This window comes from Vanacampus margaritifer, chromosome 19, assembly GCF_051991255.1.
Source record: "Vanacampus margaritifer isolate UIUO_Vmar chromosome 19, RoL_Vmar_1.0, whole genome shotgun sequence".
NCBI lineage: Eukaryota > Metazoa > Chordata > Actinopteri > Syngnathiformes > Syngnathidae > Vanacampus > Vanacampus margaritifer.
In genome coordinates, this window is record NC_135450.1 from 12,172,146 (window position 1) to 12,197,367 (window position 25,222).

At 39.4% G+C, this 25,222-nt stretch overlaps 1 protein-coding gene across 7 annotated transcripts in view; it reads right to left on the reverse strand.

Moving 5' to 3' along the window:
• The window catches only part of LOC144039467 (MAM domain-containing glycosylphosphatidylinositol anchor protein 2), a 224,113-nt gene that overhangs the window by 97,509 nt on the left and 101,382 nt on the right, over window positions 1-25,222 (reverse strand). For all 7 annotated transcript variants that reach the window (XM_077552833.1, XM_077552832.1, XM_077552830.1 and 4 more), the window contains 2 exons: window positions 24,708-24,847; window positions 13,598-13,772 (listed from right to left, as the gene is read on the reverse strand). In XM_077552833.1, the coding sequence (XP_077408959.1) occupies window positions 13,598-13,772; window positions 24,708-24,827 (295 nt within the window). In that variant the 5' untranslated portion in view covers window positions 24,828-24,847. The remainder of the gene's footprint in view (window positions 1-13,597; window positions 13,773-24,707; window positions 24,848-25,222) is intronic.

Consider the following 25,222-nt stretch of genomic DNA (forward strand, 5'->3'; position numbering starts at 1 on the left):
TGCATAATGCGGAGGGAATCATACGGCTGCAATCTTGTGTGTGATACAGCGGTATCCTGCGTGTGTGTGTGTGTGTGGGGGGGGGCTGTAATGCATTACCAGCATGCTGGTCAAGAGGCTAATAAGCACTATTAGTGATCTATAACTTCCCCTGGCGTGCTGATGGAACGCATGAATCCAAGCAGGTAATTTTCCATCTCGCCAACGCTGACCTCTAGCTCCGCAATAACCCGCGCCTCCTGCTTCGCCATGTCTATCCGCCGATGGATGCGTTTTGTAACAGTCCATGTGAGCGATGGGCCCCGCTCTGATGATGACGCCGCCACCTGTGTAACAGAGATATCTGGCAACGTGGCTTCTCCGAGGGGGGGTGCAGCTGGCTCGGTCAGATCCTAAAATATGGCGGCCGCGCAAACGTATCAGTGTCAGCAGAATTAAGCAGCGGGTACCTGACAAATCTGCATTTGCATTTGTAAGGGCCGTCTTTGTCTATTTTGCTACAATTGTGGCCTTTGCTAGTGCAGTGGTTCACATAGCTGGTGATGGCGGTCGATGTCGTTAAGATGAGATATAAAAATCAGTTCATCATTTAAGCGGACCAAAAAAACATCGGCGTGGTTTTGTGACTCTCATCAGCTCAAATCTTAAATTATGAAGTTGGTCAAATGTACGACGCAAAAAAAAAAAACAAGACATCGGCATGTTCTCGCGGCCACGCAGCAGGTGCAAAACGAAATAGACGCATCACATTATATAAGCTCACGTATAAGCCTCATAAATAAATAAATAAATAAATAAATAAATAAATAAATAAATAAATATCCATGTGCAATCATAAAAAAAAATATCTATAGCTAACTTCCTAAGAATAAAAATAAATAAATAAATAAATATCCACGTACAATTATAAAAGAAAATATATATAGCTAACTTTCTAAGAATAAAAATAAATAAATAAATAAATAAATAAATATCCACGTGCAATTATAAAAGAAAATATATATAGCTAACTTTCTAAGAATAAAAATAAATAAATAAATATCCATATGCAATCATAAAAGAAAATATATATAGCTAACTTTCTAAGAATAAAAATAAATAAATAAATAAATATCCACGTGCAATTATAAAAGAAAATATATATATAGCTAACTTTCTAAGAATAAAAATAAATAAATAAATATCCATATGCAATCATAAAAGAAAATATATATAACTAACTTTCTAAGAATAAAAATAAATAAATAAATAAATATCCACGTGCAATTATAAAAGAAAATATATATAGCTAACTTTCTAAGAATACAAATAAATTAATAAATATACATGTGCAATCACAAACTAGTTAGCAGTCTAGCTACCGTTCAAAAACTAAATAAAAAATAGCAGCATGCACTCTATAAACTGTTGCGTCAAAAATAACAATTTTATGGGTCAAAAACGGGCCGACAACATTTTGTGCTATTCATCCAAAATGTTGGGTAATGTTGACTAACCCACAAAAGAAATAAATTGTTGGCATTTTGTACAGATTGGACACAAAATGTTGGATCAAATTTAACCACCCACAAAACAATCCTTTTTTTGTTGTTTTTGTATCTGTACTGATTGGACTCAAAATGTTGGGGCAAAATTAACAGCCCAATTTTTGGCGTTTTATACAAATCTGACTCAAAATGTTGGGTCAAATGTTGGGTCAAAATTAACAGCCTACAAAACAACCCAATCTGTTAAAAAAAATGCAAACAACTTTCACTTTCCTTTGGTCCTTCCTCGGGTCTCCTGACGGCCTCACGACTCTGGCTGGAAGTGTTCGGTTTAGGTGAACGGTTTGGGATTTTTTAATATGTTTTAGGTGAACTAATGAATATGCATGCACATACACATACTCACCCACATACAAAAAAAAAAAAAGAGAGCAATGATGATGACATGTCAAATCGGTAAAATTACCGAATGAACAATACTGAGCTCTCCAGAAAAAAAAAAAAAAAAAAAATTGGGTCAAATGTGCCAAAATTAACAACTCACAAAACAAAATTTAACAAGTCACAAAACAACCCAATTTGGGACATTTTTTACAGATTGGGTTGTTTTGTGGGTTGTTATATTGAGTCAAATGAATAATCCAAAAAGTCCGTTTTTGACCCATATCTTTTTTTTCTTTTTGAACTTTTCATAGTGTGGTCTCACATCCAACCTGAATATCAATAACAGTATACTTCACTTCTAACTAAGTCAACACGATGCTTTTAAATCTTATAAAGATAGATGTCTACTTCACATAAATTCTTTGTTCAATTGAGTACATGAACACCCACAGCCAATTTATATGCGGAAACGCAGTATTCCACAACCAAAGAAGCGCTTCTTCTATTTAAATAGCATCAGCAGCCAGCGTCGCCATCGCCCGGTAAATGTGCTTTTATTCCATTAGCGCGCATAATCAAATAGATTATGTTGACCAACAAAAGGCGGCGAGCTTTTAATGCGCTTTTAATTGGTCCGGACTTTATGGCTCGGAACTGCGTGAATGTGTATTAGCGCTTCGCGACGAACCAAGTTACGATGCAGTATAGAGCGCATGACTAGCTTGTAATTACTCGTCAACAAAAGCCGCGCGCGGGGGGAACTGGAGCCGATCCCGACTGACTTTGGGGTGAAATGCCGGGGGTGCAACGTGGGCGGGTCAAATATAGACGGACAAGCAATCACACTCGCATTCATACCTGGAGAGTTTACCGTCTTTCCGAAATCTATACGGAAGACAAATAACACTTTGTTTTTTAAAATTTTGTCCGTATTTGGCTCCTCATTCCTTACTAAAAAAAATTTTTTTTTTAGAATTTTGCTACACGTGGAGAAATTTTGTGTGTGTGTGAGAGACAAACAGTGGGGGGCAGACTTCAGCAACCTCTCTCTTCCTCCCATTGATGGAGATGAGGGAATAATTAGGCCTTCATCTGCTATGCAAACGTGTGTGTGTGTGTGTGTGTGTGTGTGTGTGTGTTTGTGTGCGCTGGGTGTAATGAATCTCCTGTTCATCCACTCAGTTTGCATCTGTCTCTCCTCATCTCCTCTCTAATGCATCTACGCGGGAAAACAAACACAACGCAATGACAACGACACAAAGCGTATGTGATACAGCAAAGGTACCATAAATGGATGTGTCCCGATTTTGGCAAATCTAAGTGCAGAACCCTGAATGTGCTGAATGTAGAGCTGTTTTCAGCCAATCAAGGGGCCAGAAAAAAAAGCCATTTCCAGAAAAGGCACCCACAAAAAGGGTGAATGGCCGAAAAGAGAGAGGACTGTTGTATACTGATAGTTAAGTGTACGTACTTTTAGAATGTATTTCCCAAAAAATAGAACAAAATAAAAAAATGTTATAACAAGATTTTTTTTTTTTTTATCATAGTTTTTTTTGTTTTTAGACATTTTGAAATATGAACTAAACATTACTGACTGAAAATATGAAAAACAATCAAATTCATTTTGGACAAAAAAAACTAAACAAAACAAAAATTCTAAAATAAACAAACAAACAAATAAATAAATAAATCATTGGTTAAAAAAAGAAGAAGTCCTGATTATGACAGAACAGAACAAAATAAAATAAAATTCAACTTCAACCCAAAAACGTAACGAAAACAAAAATACTAACTTTAATTGCGCAAAAATGCAAATAAAAAAATGAGCGAAACAAAAATAAAACTTACATTATACAAAAATGGGAATTAAAAATGAACAAAACTAAAAGCTTAAATTGCACACAAAAATAAAAATTAAAAATGAACAAAACAAAATAACATGAATCACAGAAAAAAACTAAAACTGAAAATCTACTTTCCAAAAAGTAAAATATGAACAAAACAACTTAACTTGCAAATTACTCTTAATGCACAAAAATCTGCAAAAAAAGACAAATCCAAAACACAATCATAAAAAAAAAAATAATAATTTAAGTAGATATGATCAAAAGCAAAACTAAAACTCTTAAATAATAGAATGAACAAAATAAAAAGCTATGGTTAAACAAAAATGAAAAATAAATGAAAAAATAACTCAAATTATGTTCATGTAAAAAAAAACAATGAAGAAAACATAAAAAAAAAAAATAGATGAAATACTAAACCCCCTAACGAAGCAAATAGATAACAATAATCTAATAATAATTGTTTAAATATTCACTGTTTACGGTATAAAAGTATGGATAAGAAATAAAAGTCGGCAAGTAATTTTTTAGTCATTCAAGGCCAAACAAAATGCCCATCGTACAAAATGGAGGGCAAAAACCCAATGAAAAAAAAAAAAAAGTGAAATGCCGGAGTTAATCTCATTAGCATATCGGACACAAACACAGTCAATTATAAAAGAGGAGGTGAGGTCGAGACAATCCTCTGATAAGTCCTTGAGAGACTAATGGGCAGTCGTGAAGCGCCGTTACCTCCATTAAGCAAACATTTCCATAATGTACGCGTGATGCGCTGATCCATTGTGCGGCGGCATCCCGACGAGCCTCGGATCACTCCAGCGCGCCGTTGCATTTATCACGCTGCCTCATTTACATCCAAAAGCACTTAAGAGACGCTTTGCACATCTTCATCTACATATGTCAGGAGATTTGCGAGGCCTGTCAAAGATTTTCATACCTCTAAAAAGGTTTCAAAAGTAGGACGGGAAAGTGACTGCAAAAAAAAACAAAAAAAACATCTGTATGTTTTTGGGCAGGACTTTAACAGACTTTTTTGTGGGCTGATTTTGTTGAGTGAAAGTGGCTTTGTCACGGTTCCAGTTTGGTGGAAATGGGATAGAATCCCTGGGATTAGGTGCATTTGTTTTTCAGGTACTCCTGGAAATGGCCCAAATGACCCTAAAAAATAGCTGCTTCATTTACTTTCTCTGCCTTTTGGGCTATTGTCTTTTTTTTGTAAAACTGGCATTAGGTGCTCAGTTTTCAAACGTATTTTATTATTTCCCAATTTAGCGTCGCTCAACTGTCTAGATACCATTTGATTGCAATTGGAAAAAAAAATTAATCCAGAAGACATTTGTCTTTGAAATGGTGCTGGATTTCACTTTCCTTTCTTTGGTCCTTCCTCGGGTCTCCTGACAGCCTCACGACTCTGGCTGGATTCTGAAGTGTTCGGTTTAGGTGAACGGCATGTGATTTTTTTAAATAGGTTTTAGGTGAACTAATGAATACACACTCACACACATACAAAATAAAAATTAATTTTAATATTTCCCAATTTAGCGTCGCTCAACTGTCTAGATACCATTTGATTGCAATTGGAAAAAAAAATTAATCCAGAAGACATTTGTCTTTGAAATGGTGCAGGATTTCACTTTCCTTTCTTTGGTCCTTCCTCGGGTCTCCTGACGGCCTCACGACTCTGGCTGGATTCTGAAGTGTTCGGTTTAGGTGAACGGCATGTGATTTTTTTTAAATAGGTTTTAGGTGAACTAATGAATACACACTCACACACATACAAAATAAAAATTAATTAAAAAAAATATATATAAAAAAAAAAAAAAAAAAAGAGAGCAATGATGATGACATGTCAAATCGGTAAAATTACCAAATGAACAATACTGAGCTCTCCAGAAAGAAAAAAAAAAAAGAGCAAAATGACTCTTAAGTGGCTGACACAAACCAAATTGACAGATATTCTGTTTATTTTACTGAAGGAATCCTTGAGACTTTTTTTTTTGCTTATCTCCTCAAGGCAAACGTTGCTTCCGAATTTCATGTTGCTAAGTGAAACTGGATTTGGTGGCTGAATTTTTTATTTATATATATATATATATATATATATATATATATATATATATATATATATATATATAATTTTTTTTTTTTGTATGTGGGTGAATATGTGCATGTGCGTGCGTGCGTGCATTCATTAGTTCACCTAAAACCTATAAAAAAGAAAAAATAAATCCCATACCGTTTCCCTAAACCGAACACTTCCAGCCAGAGTCGTGAGGCCGTCAGGAGACCCGAGGAAGGACCAAAGGAAAGAAAGGATAGTGAAATCCAGCACCGACCAGGCCACCAACCAGAGTCCTTCACCAACCCCAGTGTGGTGGCTGATTTTTTAAAGTAATTACTCATTATTAAGAGTTGTCCTGTTTTATGGCGAGTGCTTCAACTTCTCTCGTCATACTCCGGCCCACATGCAATGATGAACAAATCTTTCAAAAAAAAATTTCGTCCGTCTTTTAAGATACTGAGCTTCCAATCTGGTAGCAATTAGAAAAATGTCTCAAGGAAATCTTTGTTTTTTGAATGACACCTGAAAATGGCTGTAATGGGCAAAACTATCTCTAAATTGGCTAACTCCGACCAAACTGACAGACTTTCTTTTTATTTTGAGTCCTTGAGACTTTTTTTGTAGGTCTACTCATGAAAAATGTTCCTACCCAATTTCATGTTGGCAAGTGAGAATTTTTTAAGTACTTATTAGCATTACAGGTTTTATATTTTATGGAGAGTCCTCAAACTTCACCGCCATTTTCACCCAAATCTTTCAAAATGTCACGTCTTCTATTTATTTCGTGTCTGAGCTGTGTTAGCAATTGGGGGGGGGGGGGGGGGAGTCTCAAGGACATCTTTGTCTTTGAATGACCTCTACGAAATGGGCAAACAAGTGGCTGCTTCAAAACAAAATGGCTGACTTCCTGGTTATTTTACAGCATGAGTCCATGAGATTTTTTTTTAGCGGGTCGAATTATGACAGACATGTCTACTAAAATTTATGTTGCTAAGCAAAACCGGTTTTGGGGTCTCCGTGTAGATGACACAGGAAAAGCTTTAGGGGAAGTCGTAGCATCGGGAGTGGATAAAGCGCCGCCTGAATAAACATCTTCAACGAGCTCCTCCGTGAACTCCACTGATGGAGGGCAAACACGCACCAGCTGACACACTTGTTTTATTTGGTCTGGTGTGTGTGCGTGCGCAGTGTGTTCTCACACACAGTGTCTTGTTGAACACGATGGGTAGCCGCTGTTTTAGTTTCCGTGCATTAATAAAAGCAAAAGAATAACAACCCTAATAAAATGGATTTGCTGTTGTAAAAAGTCAAGCTGGTGATAATTATCCCGATTTTTTTTTCTTCTTTTTTTGCAATGACATGTGAAATAAATTCACCAGAGGATAAGATGAATGCTGCTGCCAGGCTAAAAGATAATAATTATCTTGATTTGGTGCCCCGCAGATAAAAAGCAGACTGTTATTTGTTTGGTTGCATTTTTTTTTAGATGACAAAAAGTGCTCTTTTTTTTTTTTTTAAGGAGGCGACGTTGATGGATCGTCAACTTTACGTCCTTCACGTTCACCTCAGCGAAAACAAAATGTAGAATCAATCACTCGTGGTGCTGGCACTATTTTTAAGGAATCAACTTTGTTCTATTGTATGTTTGCCAATGTCAAAATGATATTTGTCATTTTGTTTTGAAATCGTAGTCCCTTTGAAATACATATCGTCATAGACTTAAATTATGTAAATACATTTTTAAAAATATGGGAATACATAATACAATGTGTCAAACGTTTACATTTTATAATCACATCTTCGAATTTTGATTAGTCATGATTAGTCGCTTAATTAAAAAGGCCTTTTTTCCCCAAAAAATTCTGCCAAATTGAAAGAGCACCTGTTATGTGTTAATTCTTTCAACATTTAGTGTCATGAGGACGTCTTCAACATTTTTGGATTCACTGCACACTTTCATCCTCCTTTTTCCAATCAGTTAATTACTTGCATAATTTAATGAGGAAACAAAAAAATAACCCAATAGTTTGACATGAACAAATATTCTGAATGTCATACGCAAACATTTATTAAATAGTTTACTTTAACGCATGTTGTTATGCTTATTGCTCAAACACAACCTGTGCTACATTTTTTCGTAACCATCCGCTGTCTATGGAGGACCAAAACTGCCAAAATTCTAAATAAATAAATAAATAAATGACTAAAAGTGAAAATCAAAACAGATTCAAGTCGGCGAGAATTCCTTGTTCGCCGACCCGCTCACTCGACAAATGACAGGCGGTTTGCAACGACGGAGTCCAACCCAAGACACGCTTAGGACCGCCCCCATTTGAATAATATTTCATCCTGGCAGTATGGACCAAAACTGCCAAAATTAAAAATAAATAAATGACTAAATAAATGACTAAAAGTGAAGTCGGCGAGACTTCCTTATTTGTCGACCCGCTCACTCGACAAATGACAGGCGGTTTGCAACGACGGAGTCCAACCCAAGACACGCTTAGGACCGCCCCCTCTATTTGAATAACATTTCATCCTGGCAGTATGAATCAAAACTGCCAAAATTACAAATAAATAAATGATTAACTGTTTCTTAGTTAAGGCATAGAAGTGTATTTGGCTTTACTTCCGGTTTGAGAATTCCACCGTAAACTAAGGACTATGATTTTTTTTGATTTTTTTATGAACAGATGTGGATTTATTAGAACATACATCATGAAAAAAAAAAAAAAAAAAAAGGAGAGCAATGATGATGACATGTCAAATCGGTAAAATTACCGAATGAACAATACTGAGCTCTCCAGAAAAAAAAAACATACATCATGTATGTATAAAACAAAGCCCTGACTAAAAGAAAACTTGTGACATGGCGCAGACCATCAATTTAAGAACCCCTGAGTACTAAGCATGTGTGCACTGAGCATATTCACTCCTCATTTGGATTAGTTCCGTTCCACTAAACAAACCGCCGCGCCTTTGCATTGTTTTCCACTAAGACGTCGGAATTACGCGGGCATTGCGCTAAATATGACAGCCGCGACTTAGCCGGCGTCCGTTAACCTCTCCGAGCCCTTTCGCTGCCAATAAAACAGATCAAGTGGATTAAAACACACCGGCAAACTAACATCCAAAACTATCCCCCGTCTTTTGAAAAGTCTTTTCTTTTTTTTGACTGGATTCCCTTCAGGGCCTCACGTCCGCCGCAAATCTCTTTTAGCTATAGTGGTCAATGAGCTCCCTGAGCCTGAAATGAGCTCACTGCCCCCGCACAACTCTTAAGCCCTCTTCAATCAGACAAACATTAGCCGCTGCGGCAAAATGCACGGCGGGCAAAATTAAAGGAAAAACGGGCCAAACGAGCCCCTGGTAGGGGAAGACGAAAAAAAACAGGAGCGCCATAAGCTCAGGATCGATTCGGTTTTAAGAGTTGGGGCCGGTTTGTTTTATTAACTTTACTCGGGACTGTCCCCCACGGAGCGCAAACAACAGAGGCGTCAGCAGGTCGAAAATGCGCTTTGTTGGGCTAAATGTGTTAGCGAGGAGTTTGGCGGTGGAGCAATCATGGGCTCCCGCGGGCCGCCGGCTTGGGTTATCAGCGTAAATGATGGCTTCCCGTGTCATCGCGCCGCTATCTGCCATCCATCTCGCCGTCGGAATGTCTTCTGATTCTATTGATGGTGAGTCACGCCTTTATGAAGCCGGCTTTGATCTAATAATAGCCGCATATATGAATAAAATCTTGCATCTATTCCGAAACCCAAAAAGCCTGGATTCCGAGGAGGGGCGGCAAATTCTCCAAACATTCAAGAAGCTCACTCTGGATTTGACGTTTGTTAATCTTGCCATATGAACATGGAGTGGAATTTTCAGCAATGCCTTTCATTGTATTCATTTCGGGAGCAAAAAGTGGTCTTGCTGACAAAACGAAACTAAATGACTAAACTGGTTTAGGAGGCTGACTTTTTAAAAGTCCAACTTTGAAGAGTTTCTGGTATTAATGCAAAGTTATCAAATTCACATGCTCCACCCACATGCCATAGAAAAACTACCTGCGTCTTGTATGGGAGGTTCAAATTTTGTAGAAATTGGACAAACTTCTTCTTTGAAGAACCCCAACAAGACCTTAAAATGGCTGCTCCAAACCAAAATGGTCGACTTCCTGTTTCTTATTCGTTCTTGAGACTTTTAACCCTAACCCATAGCTAAGCCTGCCAATTTGTATGTTGCTAAATCCAAGCGTTTTCTTCTTTTTTTCCTTCTTTTTTTTTTTCTGGAGAGCTCAGTATTGTTTATTCGGCAATTTTACCGATTTGACATATCATCATTGCTCGCTTTTTTTTTTTTTTTGTATTTGGGTGAGTATGTGTATGTGCGTATGTGTGTGCGTGTATTCATTAGTTCACCTAAAACCTATTAAAAAAAATCCCAAACCTTTCACCAAAACCGAACACTTCCAGCCAGAGTCGTGAGGCCGTCAGGAGACCCGAGGAAGGACCAAAGAAAGGAAAGGAAAGTGAGTGAGTGCGTATTCATTAGTTCACCTAAAACCTATTAAAAAAATCCCAAACCGTTCATTTAAAACGAAAACTTCCAGCCAGAGTCGTGAGGCCGTCAGGAGACCCGAGGAAGGACCAAAGAAAGGAAAGGAAAGTGAGTGAGTGCGTATTCATTAGTTCACCTAAAACCTATTAAAAAAATCCCAAACCGTTCACCTAAACCGAAAACTTCCAGCCAGTCGTGAGGCCGTCAGGAGACCCGAGGAAGGACCAAAGAAAGGAAAGGAAAGTGACTCCAAGCGTTTTCTACACACTCATGTGAAAATTACAGACTTCCTGTGTCTTTTCTAGCTTAGCTCCTCGAGACTTTGACAAGCTGATGCAGTCTAAACCAAGCCTTGATGCACGAAGCGCTGAAACCCGCTCAGATGAGAGCCGAATCATCTTCAAAGACAACCAGAACAGACCAGCGACGAGCGATTCAGTGATGTGAGTCATTAAAGATACGTGACCTAACGCTCACATGTCTGTAATGTCAAAACAACCACTGGCAAAGCTGTTTACGACATGACATAAAAACCACACGTTGTTGTTGTGAGGTCTGCCTACAAAACAGCAGTTTTATCGCTAATTAAAAAAAAAAAAAAACGTACATGCAAAGCGGGCTAAGAATAGCGTGTGCTGCAGAGGCCCATCAATTAGTGTCACCCCCGGGGGACGACAGCAACATTGCTCGGGAGAAAGTGGTGCGCTTCTGCAGCACAATGCAAGCGAATGATGAACACGCGTGTGCAAGGCCACATGCAAGGGCGTATTAAATAGGCGAGAAAAATCTGAATTCCAATTTTTGGCTCGAATGTTTGAAGGTGACAAGTGTCTCCATACAACTGCTGGGATTACATCGGAATAAAGAGAGACTTTATAAACAATTGGTCAAATGTCGTACACGACCACACACGACTTCCTCAAATGTCGTGTATAAACTATTTCTCGCTTATACCTTTAACCCTGGAGAACCCAAGAACCCTTTTCTTCTTTGGTAAATTATGAATTATACATTAAATGACTGCTATAAATTCACTGAACACCAAAATATGTTTTTTCAATTTTAACCCTTGTTTTTTGAACTAGCTCAGATTTGCTAATTTATCAAAATATATATATAAAACACTCCTAGGCATTCTGCAACATGAAATGAAATAGATTGACAAAAAAAAATTTTTTTTACCATGTGATGGTTTGCTGAGAAGATGGTTTTGTTTGGATGGATTTCCAGCTCAACAAAACAGCATGTTGCCAGCCATCTTGTCACCACCACTCTGGCTCATGTAGGTGCAATATTCATCCACTAGATGGCCCCATGCAGGGGTCAGAAGTGGCACTCTGGACTTTTGAAATTAAATTTGTTAAAAAAAAAAAAGGTCTTTGTTATTTGAGTAGCAGAATTTATAGGGGCCAAATTTGACCCCGTGGCTTCTCCAGGGTTAAGTTCTTGGTCGTATTAGCGTCAATTACCATCAACCGTAAAGACTGAACCATTACAGCCTTTTATTTTAACAATCAAAGCCCAGTAAAAAACTGACCTAGAGGTCTTAGGTCCTTTTTCGTGCTGGTGTTTTTTTTTCCCTGGACAATTGTTAGCACTTAAAAAAGTTTCAGGTGCTTCTAACGTCATAAAATGTAAAAGCTATAGTGTAAAAAAAAAAAAAAGGCAGTCGGTTTGTATTTTCCACTGTAGCGTGGCTTTTTCAACTAAGCAACTGGCAACACACATTTGACTTGACTTGACACAGTACATCAACATTGGCTGTATGCATTTGATTTATTCATGCTGCACTTTGCATGTAGAGCAAATTCCCTCTCCTAAATGCCAACTCATTCCATTATGGTATATATTGCATTCATCTGAGAGTGCACCCTCGAGGGAGCGCAATTACAGCTTTCGGGTTTGTATTTACTCGTCTCTGGAGCGACCTCAAACTGCCAGCAAGCTGAAGGAGCTGTTGAGTGGAAGGCCCCCTTTTGATTTCTCCCCCCGATCTTTCCACTGCTGCGCCTTATCCTTTTCTGTAGCCGAGTGTGCTCTTCCAGCTCCAAACCCTCCACCGCCGACTTACTGAAAGACTTTCTGGTCAGCGACCTCTATAAATAAGAAGGTACCAGGTGGTGGTGCTTTGGAAAAAAGGGACAGACCTACCATAGATTGTAGCCAGAGATGAAAAGAGCTGACAGTTGAGAACCTCCCCCCAATGAAAGTGGCTTTACTTGTATTTGGATCCATGCGATGGATCAAGAATGTGAGCAGGATTTTTTTTTTTTCAAAACAATGATGGATTTTAGGGTCCCTAACCTTATACAGTACACAATTCCTTAAACCTAATTAGGGTTTAGCAAGGATAAAATGTGTAGATTTGGAGATAAGGTAGGGTTAAGGTTTAGGTCAGGAATTAAGGTTGGCAACCTCTTAAAGTGACCGAAAGAACAAGATCCCGGATACAAGCGGCCAAAAAGAGTTTCCTCCGCAGGGTAGCCGGGCTCTCCCATAGAGACTCAGCGTCGAGCCGCTACTCCTCCAGATTGAGAGGAACCAGTTGAGGTGGCTCGGGTCATCTGGTACGGATGCCTCATGGACGCCTCCCTGGGGAGGTGTTCCGGGCATGTCCTACCGGCGGGAGGCCCCGGGGATGACCCCAGACTACGTCTCTCGGCTGGCCTGGGGAACGCCTTGGGATCCCGTCGGAGCAGCTGGCTGAAGTGGCTGGGGAGAGGGAAGTCTGAGCTTCGCTGCTAAAGCTGCTGCCCCCCGCGACCCGACCTGGATAAGCGGAATTGAAGAAGGAACGGAACGGAACGGAACGGAACGGAATCTCTTAAAGTACAAGTCGGAAGTGGTTAGGAAAAGAATGAGTGGTGATGTGAAGTCGATATGTGACTGCTCTTCATGCGGAGACGCGGACATTTTGACTGCAGCCAGAGATTACGAAAGTTGACTTATAAGACCCTGAATCAAAGTGGCTTTACTCACATTCGGCCCCTGCCGCACCTGACAACATCTTTTACTCACTCTGCTAAAAAAAATAAAAATAAATCCCTGAACTATTGGAAACCGAGAAAGTTGATGGAAAAACAAAGATGGGTCTCTTAGCAGAGTATTCCACAAGTTTTTGTGAGGTTCTTTTAAAACCTTACAACATTATAAGACACTGCTGCTGTCTCCACTGTCGACTGTTTCAGAACCCCACAAACACGCTAGTAAACCTTCTTTTCAGGTCGCTACTAGCTAGCGGCACCAAAGGGTCTTCGTTTACTCTTCTTACTCACAGTAGACGTCCACTCGGATCGACTTGATGGCGGGAGAGCCGAGGCCGTTCTCTGCCTTGCAGTAGTAGCGCCCACCCTGCGTCCTCAGGATCTTGTTGATGTGCAGCGTCTCGTTGAAGACGCTGGAATCCTGGAAGCGGTCCGACACGCTGCCGGCAGTCTTGGTCCATCGGATCTGGAAACATAAAACAAAGTCAAGAAACCTTAGAAAATGCTGCTTGAAAAAGCAGAATCATTAAGATGGGGATTTTTGTCCAGATAATACCATCATGGTTTAGCGTTAAATTTAGGGTTATGATTGGGGTAGGGTACAGGTAGGTTTGGGGTAACATGGTCATTGTTTACGGTTTTTGGTTAGGTGACCTCACAGACCACCACTGCCACAGTCCATGTTTGCAGTCAAAAAATTACCCTTCCTCGGTTTAAGGTTATGGCGAGGTTAGAGTTAGTATTAGGGTTTGAGGTTAGGATTAGATAAAAACTATAGTTGCACCAAAAGGGTATAAGAGGTGGCGTGGGCACAAGAGGACGGTAAGTATAAGTTATTATTGCAGTTTGTTTGTTTTTTGTTTGTGTGTTTTTTTTATTTTCATAGGTAAAATATACAAAATATTACAGTAAGTGTCCATAACAGAGTGGAAGTTAAAAGAACTATATTTTCAGAAACCCCCCCCAGATAAAAAAATAATTTTAAAAATTAATTTTTTTTTTTAAAAGAACTATATTTTCAGAAAACCCCCCAGAAAAAAAAGAATTTTAATTTTTTATTTTTTTAAAAAGAACTATATTTTCAGAAAACTCCCCCAGAAAAAAAAGAATTTTAAAAATTAATTTTTTTTTTTAAATATAATAAATAAAATAAAAAATAAAAAAAGAACTATATTTTCAGAAAACCCCCCCCAGAAAAAAAAGAATTTTAAAAATTTAAAAAATAAATAAAAAAAGAACTATATTTTCAGAAACCCCCCCCCCCAGAAAAAGAAGAATTTAAAAAATTGAATTAAAAAAAAGAACTGTATTTTGTGTGCTTTGTTGGTCTCTTCCTTTTAAAGAGGCAAACAAGAATGTAGAAAAAGCTTTGAAATATTGAAATGTTTTATGAAATCAATAATTACAACATAACACATAGATCAACAACACCAATCCTAAAAACTGAAGCCCATTTGGGTTTAGGGTTGGGCAACTTCATAGACCATTGCTGCATGTTACCTTCTCTATTGTTATGTGTGGGAAAAACTGTACTTCTTTGTAATTGAGGGAACTTTACAACCAGCTCTTTTTGTACATACAAGGAGAATACACAGGCCCTTATGTAGCAAATCCTGTTTCAGGATTTCCCAAAAAGAAAAACTCATGGTTGTTCAATGCGAGAACCTTGCTGCAGCGCTCTCAGCATGACTACCTTTTCACTAAGTGACGGGACCCCTGTTAGCTCGTGGCATGGCTGTGTAATGAAAGGTGAAATGGCAATACTCACCACCCCCCCACCTAACACCGGCTTGTAATTGACTCTCCATCATGGCCCTCCCTTGTCCTCATTAAAGCATCCGGCATGAACAGGTAGTGTGACAACCGCGGCCTGAGGGGGCAGGCACACACAGTCGGAGGCAGCCGGCATAAGGCTCCAGTCAATGGCTCATCCTCACTAAGCCACAGATGGACTAGCTTTGCCCAGAGAGCTTCAAATATCCCCTGGTTTGTCTTGACTGTCTGCAAATTAGAATCCATTCCTTCCTCACTGGATGGGTGCTAGCTAGCATCATCTCCACATACTGATAACATCCACGTAGATAGCATCAGATGGCGCGGGGATATCAATGCATGCGGGGATTTTTGCCGCTATCTGGGGAAATTGCTGCAGCTGCTGCTACTCCTGTTTTAGATCTTGACAGCATCACCCTGAGGTAGACAAGGACTGGGAGCCACTTATATGGTTGGCCACAAACCTGATAATGATGCCCTGTATCAGATGCTTGCTATAGAGCTGGAGGCAACATGGTGCTAATGGTGAGAAGTTTATCTAAGGCTAATGTTGATATAAAGTCTCGTGCACAGTGGATCCTACAGATGAAACACACTTGGTGTAGCATTGAAAAGAAGTATGAAATAAACACACTGGGTAGTGAAGAAGGTATCATAAAAATATAAACTTTTGCGTGTCCAATAAATCAAATGATGAGATTCCCGTGAACAGAGTCCTTGCAAGGATGGTTTATTCCGGAGATCTCCAGTCACATCATTGAATAGAACCAGACACAGTTTCACTCAATAATGCCCCTCCTCCTTCGAGAGAGAGCTCTTTATTACAATCGAATTAGAAAACAAAAACGCCTCTTTCTCCTCCCCTCATGAAAACAATGAAAACAGATTGGTTCTCACACAACATGTCACACAACAGAAGAAAAACAGAGAACAAGAAAAACAGAATTCTCAGCACACAGCTGCAGCTGCGTTCATCTTTTTAGACAAAATATACTTTCAGGGAACTTTTTCCCAAAACAAAATCTCACAAAACAAGTTGAACTTGACAGCTCCTAATGTAGTATAGTTGTGGGAGTTGTGTGTGCTCAAAGCAGAATCCGTTCTCACGCAGGACACCGAGAAGGAATTCTTAGACAAAAACAAGGTTAAGGTCAAATTATAAAAATCCCAAACCGTTCACCTAAACCGAACACTTGCAGCCAGAGTCGTGAGGCCGTCAGGAGACCCTAGGAAGGACCAAAGAAAGGAAAGGAAAGTGAGTGAGTGCGTGTGTATTCATTAGTTCACCTAAAACCTAGTTCACCTAGAAACTTCGACATACTGACAGAAGTGTCGCTCAGCAACTCCAGCTCGCACCATCATGCTCGCATGACAGAGTAAAGGTCACATGACAAAATAAGAGGGACAAATACAGGACCATAGCAACTGCATAGCAACAGACAATATCACAACAGACTAACAACACAAAAAGGGTAGACTGTTTATGGACAAACTAATTGGAAAGAGTGCTGAAAATATTTTTTTCAAGGGTTGAAAAAAAAACACTGAAATGGAGGATGACACAGCCTGGTTAGTACACAAAAGAAACATCCATGGATTAAACACACAGGGTAGATTGACCGGGTCGAGGTTTTGAAAAGAAAACCATCCATAGAGGAAAGCAACCAGAAAAGAACCGACCCAATGCGAACATCTATGGACGAAACAAAATCGGATCGACTGATGAAAAGAAACACATAAGGACAAAACAGACAGGAAAAGAAATAGCTATAAATGAAACAGCTGGGAAAAGTGCCGAAAAGAACCGTCGATCGACAAAAAAAGACCAGGAATGCCAACGGGTCAAATAGAAGCATTGAGATCGTCTTTGAATTCTGCATAGAAAAAATTTATTTTCTGCAATGAAGAAAAACACACAGCAACATTTAAGGCGATCTGTGGCCATTAAAAATAAAAAAGGCTCTAAATGAGCACCCTGAAGAGAGAATACTTCTCTTGGCTTGATTCAAATTGATGAAGAGAAAAGCACACCATACAACATGGAGGGGGGTTCGAAAAGCACAAACTCAGCAAGTGATCGATGCTAACTGTTAGAAACATCATGAGTTCAGCAAAAGTGTAACTCGCCAGAATAAATTACAAGTTTTTAGGAATTTCCGCGGCACCTTCGCAAGCACTGAGGATCTTAAACACAGAAAGAAGCCGGCTTGTGTTGACCTCAGCAGAATTCTCACAACGCAAGATCGGGAAGTTCTCTTAGCCTCGAGTTATTTTGATTATTTTTTTATTTTTTTTTCATAGGAGCACATGGAACAATGTGGACGCTGAGGACGTTTAACGGCTGTAATGTATATGCCAGGTCTGGAGTGGCGCTGTAGCGCAGCCACACACAACGTAAAGCGTAGAAGAAGAATCCGTGAAGAAGACGAACTTTATTGCGATCGACAGAAAAAATATGGCTTTGCATGTATCAAAACAACATGAAAAAAAAAAAAAAAAGACAGCAATGATGACGATATGTCAAATCGGTAAAATTACCGAATGAACAATACTGAGCTCTCCAGAGAAAAAAAAAACCATGAAAAAGACGAACACAGGAGAAATGACAATGGCGGGTGGTTCAAGTACAACACCGCACTTGTTGAACGTGGGAATAAAGAAGCAAAATATTTGTATTTATATTTGGAGCCCGGTTTTAAAAGTGATCGGTTTCACCTCCAAATCCGCCATCGTGTGTGGACAAACGGCCTAAACGGTGAGAAACTTGTGAGGATACATCGAAACTGGCTTTTGTGTGGACTGAGAGCCGATGACGAATTCAAGCGCTGATGATGATAATCACTTTTCCCGAAAAAAAAAAAAAAAAAAGATAACGACTTTTCCCATCAACACCGACAGCCCGTTTCTTTTTTGCTATTTTTGTACCTCTGTTTTTCCTGCCTCAAAAGATTTGGACATCCACGCTTTACATATTTTTGAGTGCTTTGAAACTGTGGCTCTCACCCACATACAAAAAAAAACCTAAATAATAATAATTAACTTATTCACTGCCATTGACGGCTATTGACGTAAAAAATTCATTAGTTTCACTTTTTCCCCCCACTTTTATTAACAAGAGTGTGACAACCTAGAATTTTGTTTTTTATTGTACATTGACAACGGATATAAAAATTTTGATTAATCGTGAGTTAACTATTGATGTCATGCGATTAATTACTATTAAAAAAATTAATCATCTGGCACCCCTCATTTTTAATAATCTTTACTTTTCTTTTCTTTTATTAGGGGCGTCAGGCGTTTAATTTTTTTAAATTGTAATTAATCACATGACTTCACTAGTTAACTCAAGATTAATCACAAATTTTATATCTGTTATAAATGTACAATACATTTTTTTTTCAAATTTTTGACGTCTATAGCCGTCAATGGCAGTGAATGAGTTAAAAAAAAAAATTTAATTAAAAAAAAAAATACACACACTCGCACATACACATACTTACCCACGTACAAAAATAATAATAAAAATAAAAAAAAATTAAAAAGGAGAGCAATGATGATGACATGTCAAATCGGTAAAATTACCGAATGAACAATACTGAGCGCTCCAGAAAAAATAAAAATAAAAAAAACTGTGGCTCTCAAACATTCACTAAATATTCATAACATGTTCAATAGTAAAAGCCAAGTCTCCAGACCCCAGTTTGAGAACCTCTGTTTAAAAATAAAATAAAAATGTATCACGCATGACAGCATTTTTCTTCCTGCGAGGAGAAGTAAATCCAACAAAAATAATAAAGCTATCCCGACTTAATTCCGACATTGCAATAGCAGGATCAACATTTGCTTAGCCGGTCCAGATTAGTCCGAACAGCGAGCAGCGGCATGCTGCGCCGCCGCGGCGAGGGCTAATTGAAATGCGCCCGGCGTCTACTCTTATGCCAGCGTGGCATGCAGCAGCACGCGTCCGTGCCGGTGAATTGTCCATAATTCCCGCCGCAACGCTTCCCCTCGCACCCATACGCGCGACGCGTTCCTAATTGCTCGCTGTGTTTCCTTTTAGGCGCCCGCGGTGGTCCGTGCCACTCACACGACTGTGGCCGAGCATCGCAATCAACCGATCAGAGACGGTGGAGGGGGGGGGGGGTGAAATTACAGAGCGCGAGCGCGGGGACGACAGGTCTATATTACCGGAATAGCGGCTGACCCTCTGCGACGCGGTCCAATGGAGACGTTGATATCGCGACTCGCCCAACTTGTCGGGAGGAAATGAAACACATGATGGCTGAAGTGTGGAAAATACATAAGAGTTGCGATCGGACTTTGGACGGAAATGGAGGAAGTAGAACGGTGGAAACGATGACGGAATGGAGATTGAGACTTCCTCAAGTCCTTGAATCGGTGGAGGCTGGATCTCACTCTGCTTCGTCTGTCCTTCCTTCCTTCCTTTCCTCAGTCTCTCCTTTGGGCTCTTGAGGTCTCCCTGATTTGTTGGGATTTAGATGTCTCTGGGGTCGGTGCTAGATTTCACTTTCCTTCCTTTGGTCCTTCCTCGGGTCTCCTGACGGCCTCACGACTCTGGCTGGAAGTGTTCGGTTTAGGTGAACGGTTTGGGATTTTTTTAATAGGTTTTAGGTGAACTAATGAATACACACATACTCACCCACATACAAAAAAAAAAAAAAAAAAAAAGAGAGCAATGATGATGACATGTCAAATCGGTAAAATTACCGAATGAACAATACTGAGCTCTCCAGGGAAAAAAATTAATAAAAAAAAATGTATTTACAGACAAAACAAAAATAAAGCGGAGGAGCACCGAAAAGAAATACGATGAAATGAAACATGCTAGGGAGAGCGACCAAAAGAAACACCTGTGGCGAGATAGGGGGACGAAAGAAAAGCTAAACCACCCACATACAAAAAATAAAAAAATAAAAAATAAATAAGGGAGAGCAATGATGATGACATGTCAAATCGATAAAATTACCGAATGAACAATACTGAGCTCTCCAGAGAATTTTTTTTTAAAAATTAATTAATTAATTTAAAAAATAATAATAATAATAATAAAAAAGAGAGCGCAATGATGATGACGTGTCAAATCGATAAAATTACCGAATGAACAATATTGAGCTCTCCAGAAAAAAAATAAAAAATAAATAAATTAATTAAAAATAATAATAATAATAAAAATTTTAAAAAAAAAAGAGCGCAATGATGATGACATGTCAAATCGATAAAATTACCGAATGAACAATATTGAGCTCTTCAGAAAAAAATAAAAAATAAATTAATCAATTTTAAAATAATAATAATAAAAAAAAAAAAAGAGAGCGCAATGATGATGACATGTCAAATCGGTAAAATTACCGAATGAACAATACTGAGCTCTCCAGAAGAAGAAAGAAAGAAAAAAAAGCTAAAGCAGGTACAGTGTTGAAAGGAATCATCTATGGACAAAACAGACCACTTTTGAAGAGCAACACCGAGGAAATGTATCTGAGGGTGAACGCCGTGTTTGTACTTATCGCCCATGTTTGAATGTCGGCGCTTTTAATTGCGCGTTGAACGGCGGGTGAAGGTTGAGGGGAGAAGTGCGGATCCTTTGAGGACGCTTACAAGGCAAACTGTGAAAATAAGAATGATTGAATGCCGTTCAAATAAAGGAGCATCTGTCGACACCGGCGCGGAAGGCCGAGCGTCTCGGGAACGGCGGGAATCGGATCACATAAGCCCACAAGTCTGTCTCAAAGTGAAAATTTTTCAAAAGGCCAGAGGTCGGCTTATTTGTACTTGCTGACCCGTGGCGCCGTGAGTTGAATCTGGCTGGAGAATAATTGAAACAGAAGAGAGGGAGGGGGAGGGGGGGAAGGTGTTTGCACTGTGGTGGCGGCGGGCCGTACGAGGCCGGTAGTCAAACAGAACCGTGTGGACATAATGGATGGAGGCCAGGCCAAAGGAGACGAGGGCAGATGGCTTCATCATTGCGGACTCTTTCAACGATGGCGCCGGCCAAAGAGCACAAGTCGTTGGAGTATGAACGGTCCAAATCGTAGATTCCTGATGATGAAGATGTTTACCCTTTTGCCCGACTGGCGGACTGAATGCGCGAGAAACGACGTGCGATTACTTTTGCCTTTTCATAGGGTCAAAAAAATAGAAAAAATGGGGTAGAGTGCTGAAAAGAAGCTTCTGTGGATGAAAACGTTGAGCATGTAAAAGAAACATCGATGGTCAAACAAAACCATGTCACTAAAAAGAAATGTCAAGGGTGGCAAAGGCCACTGAAAAAAAAAAAAACATCTATAGATCAACACAGACCATGTGGAGTCTAAAAAGTACCAAGAGCTCAAACCCGTCCGTTTTGACCCAGTCTATCAAAATGTTTCTTTTCAGCACTCTAGCACAAGATGGATCAAGGCTATTTTTTTTCGATTAATCAATCCGATTATTTTATTTTTGCTTTCATGAAAGGCGCCAGAAACGTGAGAATACAGTATTTATTGTTGAGAGGTTTGAATTCCAAAGATTTGAACAAAACCGATTAATCGTTGACTAAAATAGTTGCCACTTCATTTGATAATCGATTACCTGTCGATTAAATGTTGCATCCCTACATCTAAGGATGTAACAGAAAGAGTAGAGCTCAAACCCGTCCGTTTTGACCCAGTCTATCAAAATGTTTCTTTTCAGCACTCTAGCACAAGATGGATCAAGGCTATTTTTTTTTCGATTAATCAATCCGATTATTTTATTTTTGCTTTCATGAAAGGCGCCAGAAACGTGAGAATACAGTATTTATTGTTGAGAGGATTGAATTCCAAAGATTTGAACAAAACCGATTAATCGTTGACTAAAATAGTTGCCACTTCATTTGATAATCGATTACCTGTCGATTAAATGTTGCATCCCTACATCTAAGGATGTAACAGAAAGAGTAGAGCTCAAACCCGTCCGTTTTGACCCAGTCTATCAAAATGTTTCTTTTCAGCACTCTAGCACAAGATGGATCAAGGCTATTTTTTTTTTCGATTAATCAATCCGATTATTTTATTTTTGCTTTAATGAAAGGCTCCACAAACGTGAGAATACAGTATTTATTGTTGAGAGGATTGCATTCCAAAGATTTGAACAAAACCGATTAATCGTTGACCAAAATCGTTGCCACTTTCGATTACCTGCCGATTAAATGTTGCACCCCTACATCTAAGGATGTAACAGAAAGAGTAGAGCTATCTATGGGTGAGAATGACTTTTAGAGAGACTGGAAACAACAGAGCCCAAAACGATGGTGCGGTGCAGCTGTTGAGAATTTCACAATTCGTCTCGGTTCCAACCTTTGGAAACGACACAAATGAGCTCCCATCAAGTCGACTCTCCACTCAATTAAAGTCCTCGCAACTTTGGTGGAGGATGGATGGATGTTTGATTCCAGAGAACAGATGAGCTGTTATGTTTAACACACAACTCAAGCTTGTTCCAGACACTTTTGGATTTTGTCGTCGCAAAACAAGCCTCGGGAGGGCTACTGACGCACCGCAAAACTGTCCCTGACTCGTGACGAATACCCGGGATGAGTCCAGTTGGCGTCGGGTCATTGAAAGATGCAGCCAAGACTTATCATGAGCTTCAAAACCTGTCCACATAGTCAACTGAAAGTGTCCAAAAAAAATCAACAGGCACACATGTAGTCACTCCAAGGCATTAAGAAAATTTTTTTGGGCTTTTCTTTGCTCTATTTCTAAAACCACCAAATTTAAACCCAAATAAATGCAGGTTCTGAGAAATCCCTCAAAAATCATTAGGCGCACTTCACTAGTGTGAAAATGCTATGTGGCCAGCAAGCCGCATAGTTTTGTAAAAGGGGAAAAAAATGTCTTCAATCGCTAAAAAAAATAACGAAGCACAACTTTTTCCTTTTTTTTCAATTTTAGGAAAAAGTTGTGCTTCGTTATTTTTTTTAGCGATTGAAGACATTTTTTTCCCCTTTTACAAAACTATGCGGCTTGGTGGCCACATAGCCGCATAGTTTTGTAAAAGGGGAAAAAAAATGTCTTCAATCGCTAAAAAAAATAACAAAGCACAACTTTTTCCTTTTTTTTCAAAAAAATAAAAAATATATTTTTTTCAAAATTATTAAACCCTTAAACAAACCCAGATGAATTGTAAGGTCTGGATAAAGCTATGCGGTTGTTACACATTGTCAGATACAATCGTGAGGACCATCTTTGCTCCAAGAGGTTGAAGGGAGACGTTTTTTGTTCTGGTTTGGAAAACCCCCCGTTTCCAAAAACCCAAAACAAATCCAGATAAATGCCGGGTCTAGATCAAGCTATGCGGTCACAATACGTGAATGTTATGAACCCGCCACGCCCTCAAACGTGACCACCGGCAATTACAAAGCAGCCTCACCTTTTTCCAAACACAATCCTAGCAAATCAATATTCTCTTTTGCTCGGGAAGCGGAATGGATGCCGACTATCGATCAAATGGGGGGTGGGGGGACTAGGCGGTTATGTAAATGAATGCAAATGAGCTTGCTGCCGTGTCGATTTACAGAACGCTTCCTGCGTGGTTCGGGGTGCGCCGGCGAGCAAATTGGAAGCAACGTTTGACGAGTGTTTAAAAGGTTAGCGTGTGTACATCCTGCCAGCGTTTGTAAACGTGGCGACGGCTGACATTTGTCCCTTAATGGACTAAGTTAGCTGGCATTTAAGTACAAGCGACCTGATTGGCTGTCACCCCCTCAACCCCCTCCAAAAAAGAAAAAGAAAAAGGAAAACAAAAGCCAACTCATTCAACCCCCCCCAAAAAATATGTAAATACTAGTGGTGGGAATCTTTGAATGTCTCACGATTCGTTTCCGATTTTTTGGGGCCTGCGATTCGATTCAGAATCGATTTTCGATTCGGAAAGATTTTTGATTGACAATTTTTGATTCAATCTATAGATGTGCAAGGAATTGTAATCTGATCTACTCCCGTCTGACTCGCTAATGCTAATTAGCGCGCTACTCCCGGCACTTTTATCACGGCTCCACACGTCAGAAAAACGACTTTTATTGGAGTGACTTGATCGTGACTTTTTCCTTCTACTCTCTAACGTGGCTACAACTTAACAGTGTATTAGACCGCGTGGAACCACACTGCCCCTAAGTGGCCAAATCGGGCACAACATGAACAGCGCTCCAAATAAAGGCGCACACAGACAAGGCAATTTAAATAAAATGGATTTTGGGACATTTCAAATCGATTCTGAATCATACTAAATAAGAATCGCGATTCTTATGAGAATCGATTTTTTGGCACACCCCTAGTAAATACGTTTTTTTAAATACTTTGTCAGAAGGCTTTGATGGAACTTCTGACATGAAGAGGTGGCTTAAAGCCATGGCAGTTATTACAAAAAAACGGCCAGCAGGTGGCAGCAGAGTATAAGAGATCAACCAGGGCCATGTTGCAACAAGCTCTTTATGACAGTGTTTTCACCAGGAATGTGAATATCGACGAAACTTAGCAAATATACTATTGGATATAAGCCAAAATGAACACATGCTAATGTTAGCCCAGCTCATTTCATTTGTCATTTCGTCTTCGCGTAGGATGGCTGCGGTGACCGGAGCTCTCACCTGCGGCCGAGGATGTCCCGTCACTAGGCAGCTGAGCTCCAGGGTCTCGCCCTCCCGGATGGTGTAAACGCGTTCCGTGTGCCGCTCCTCTTCCACGTTGCAGGCGTGTCCCGAGTGCATGATGCGGACCGAAGGGGGCGCTGTGGAGACAAGGGGCAGCAAAAGCTTATTAGATTGTAACCGGAGAGTTGGCAAGTTGCATATTGGCTGGTCCTGGGGTTAAATATTCAATCTGCTGACCCTTTATGTTAACTCATTCACAGCCATAAATTCATTTAAAAAATAATTTAAAAAATATTATTAAAAATTAGGGGTGACAGGCAATTAATTTTTAAAAAAAATTTTAATTAATCGCATGACTTTACTAGTTAACTCACGATTAATCACAAATTGTATATCTGTTCTAAATGTAAAATAAAACAATTCGAGGTTTTCATACTCTTGTCAACAAAAGTGGAAAAAAATGTTAAACTAAAAGAAATAGTTAAAATGAATTTTTGACGTCTATAGCCGTC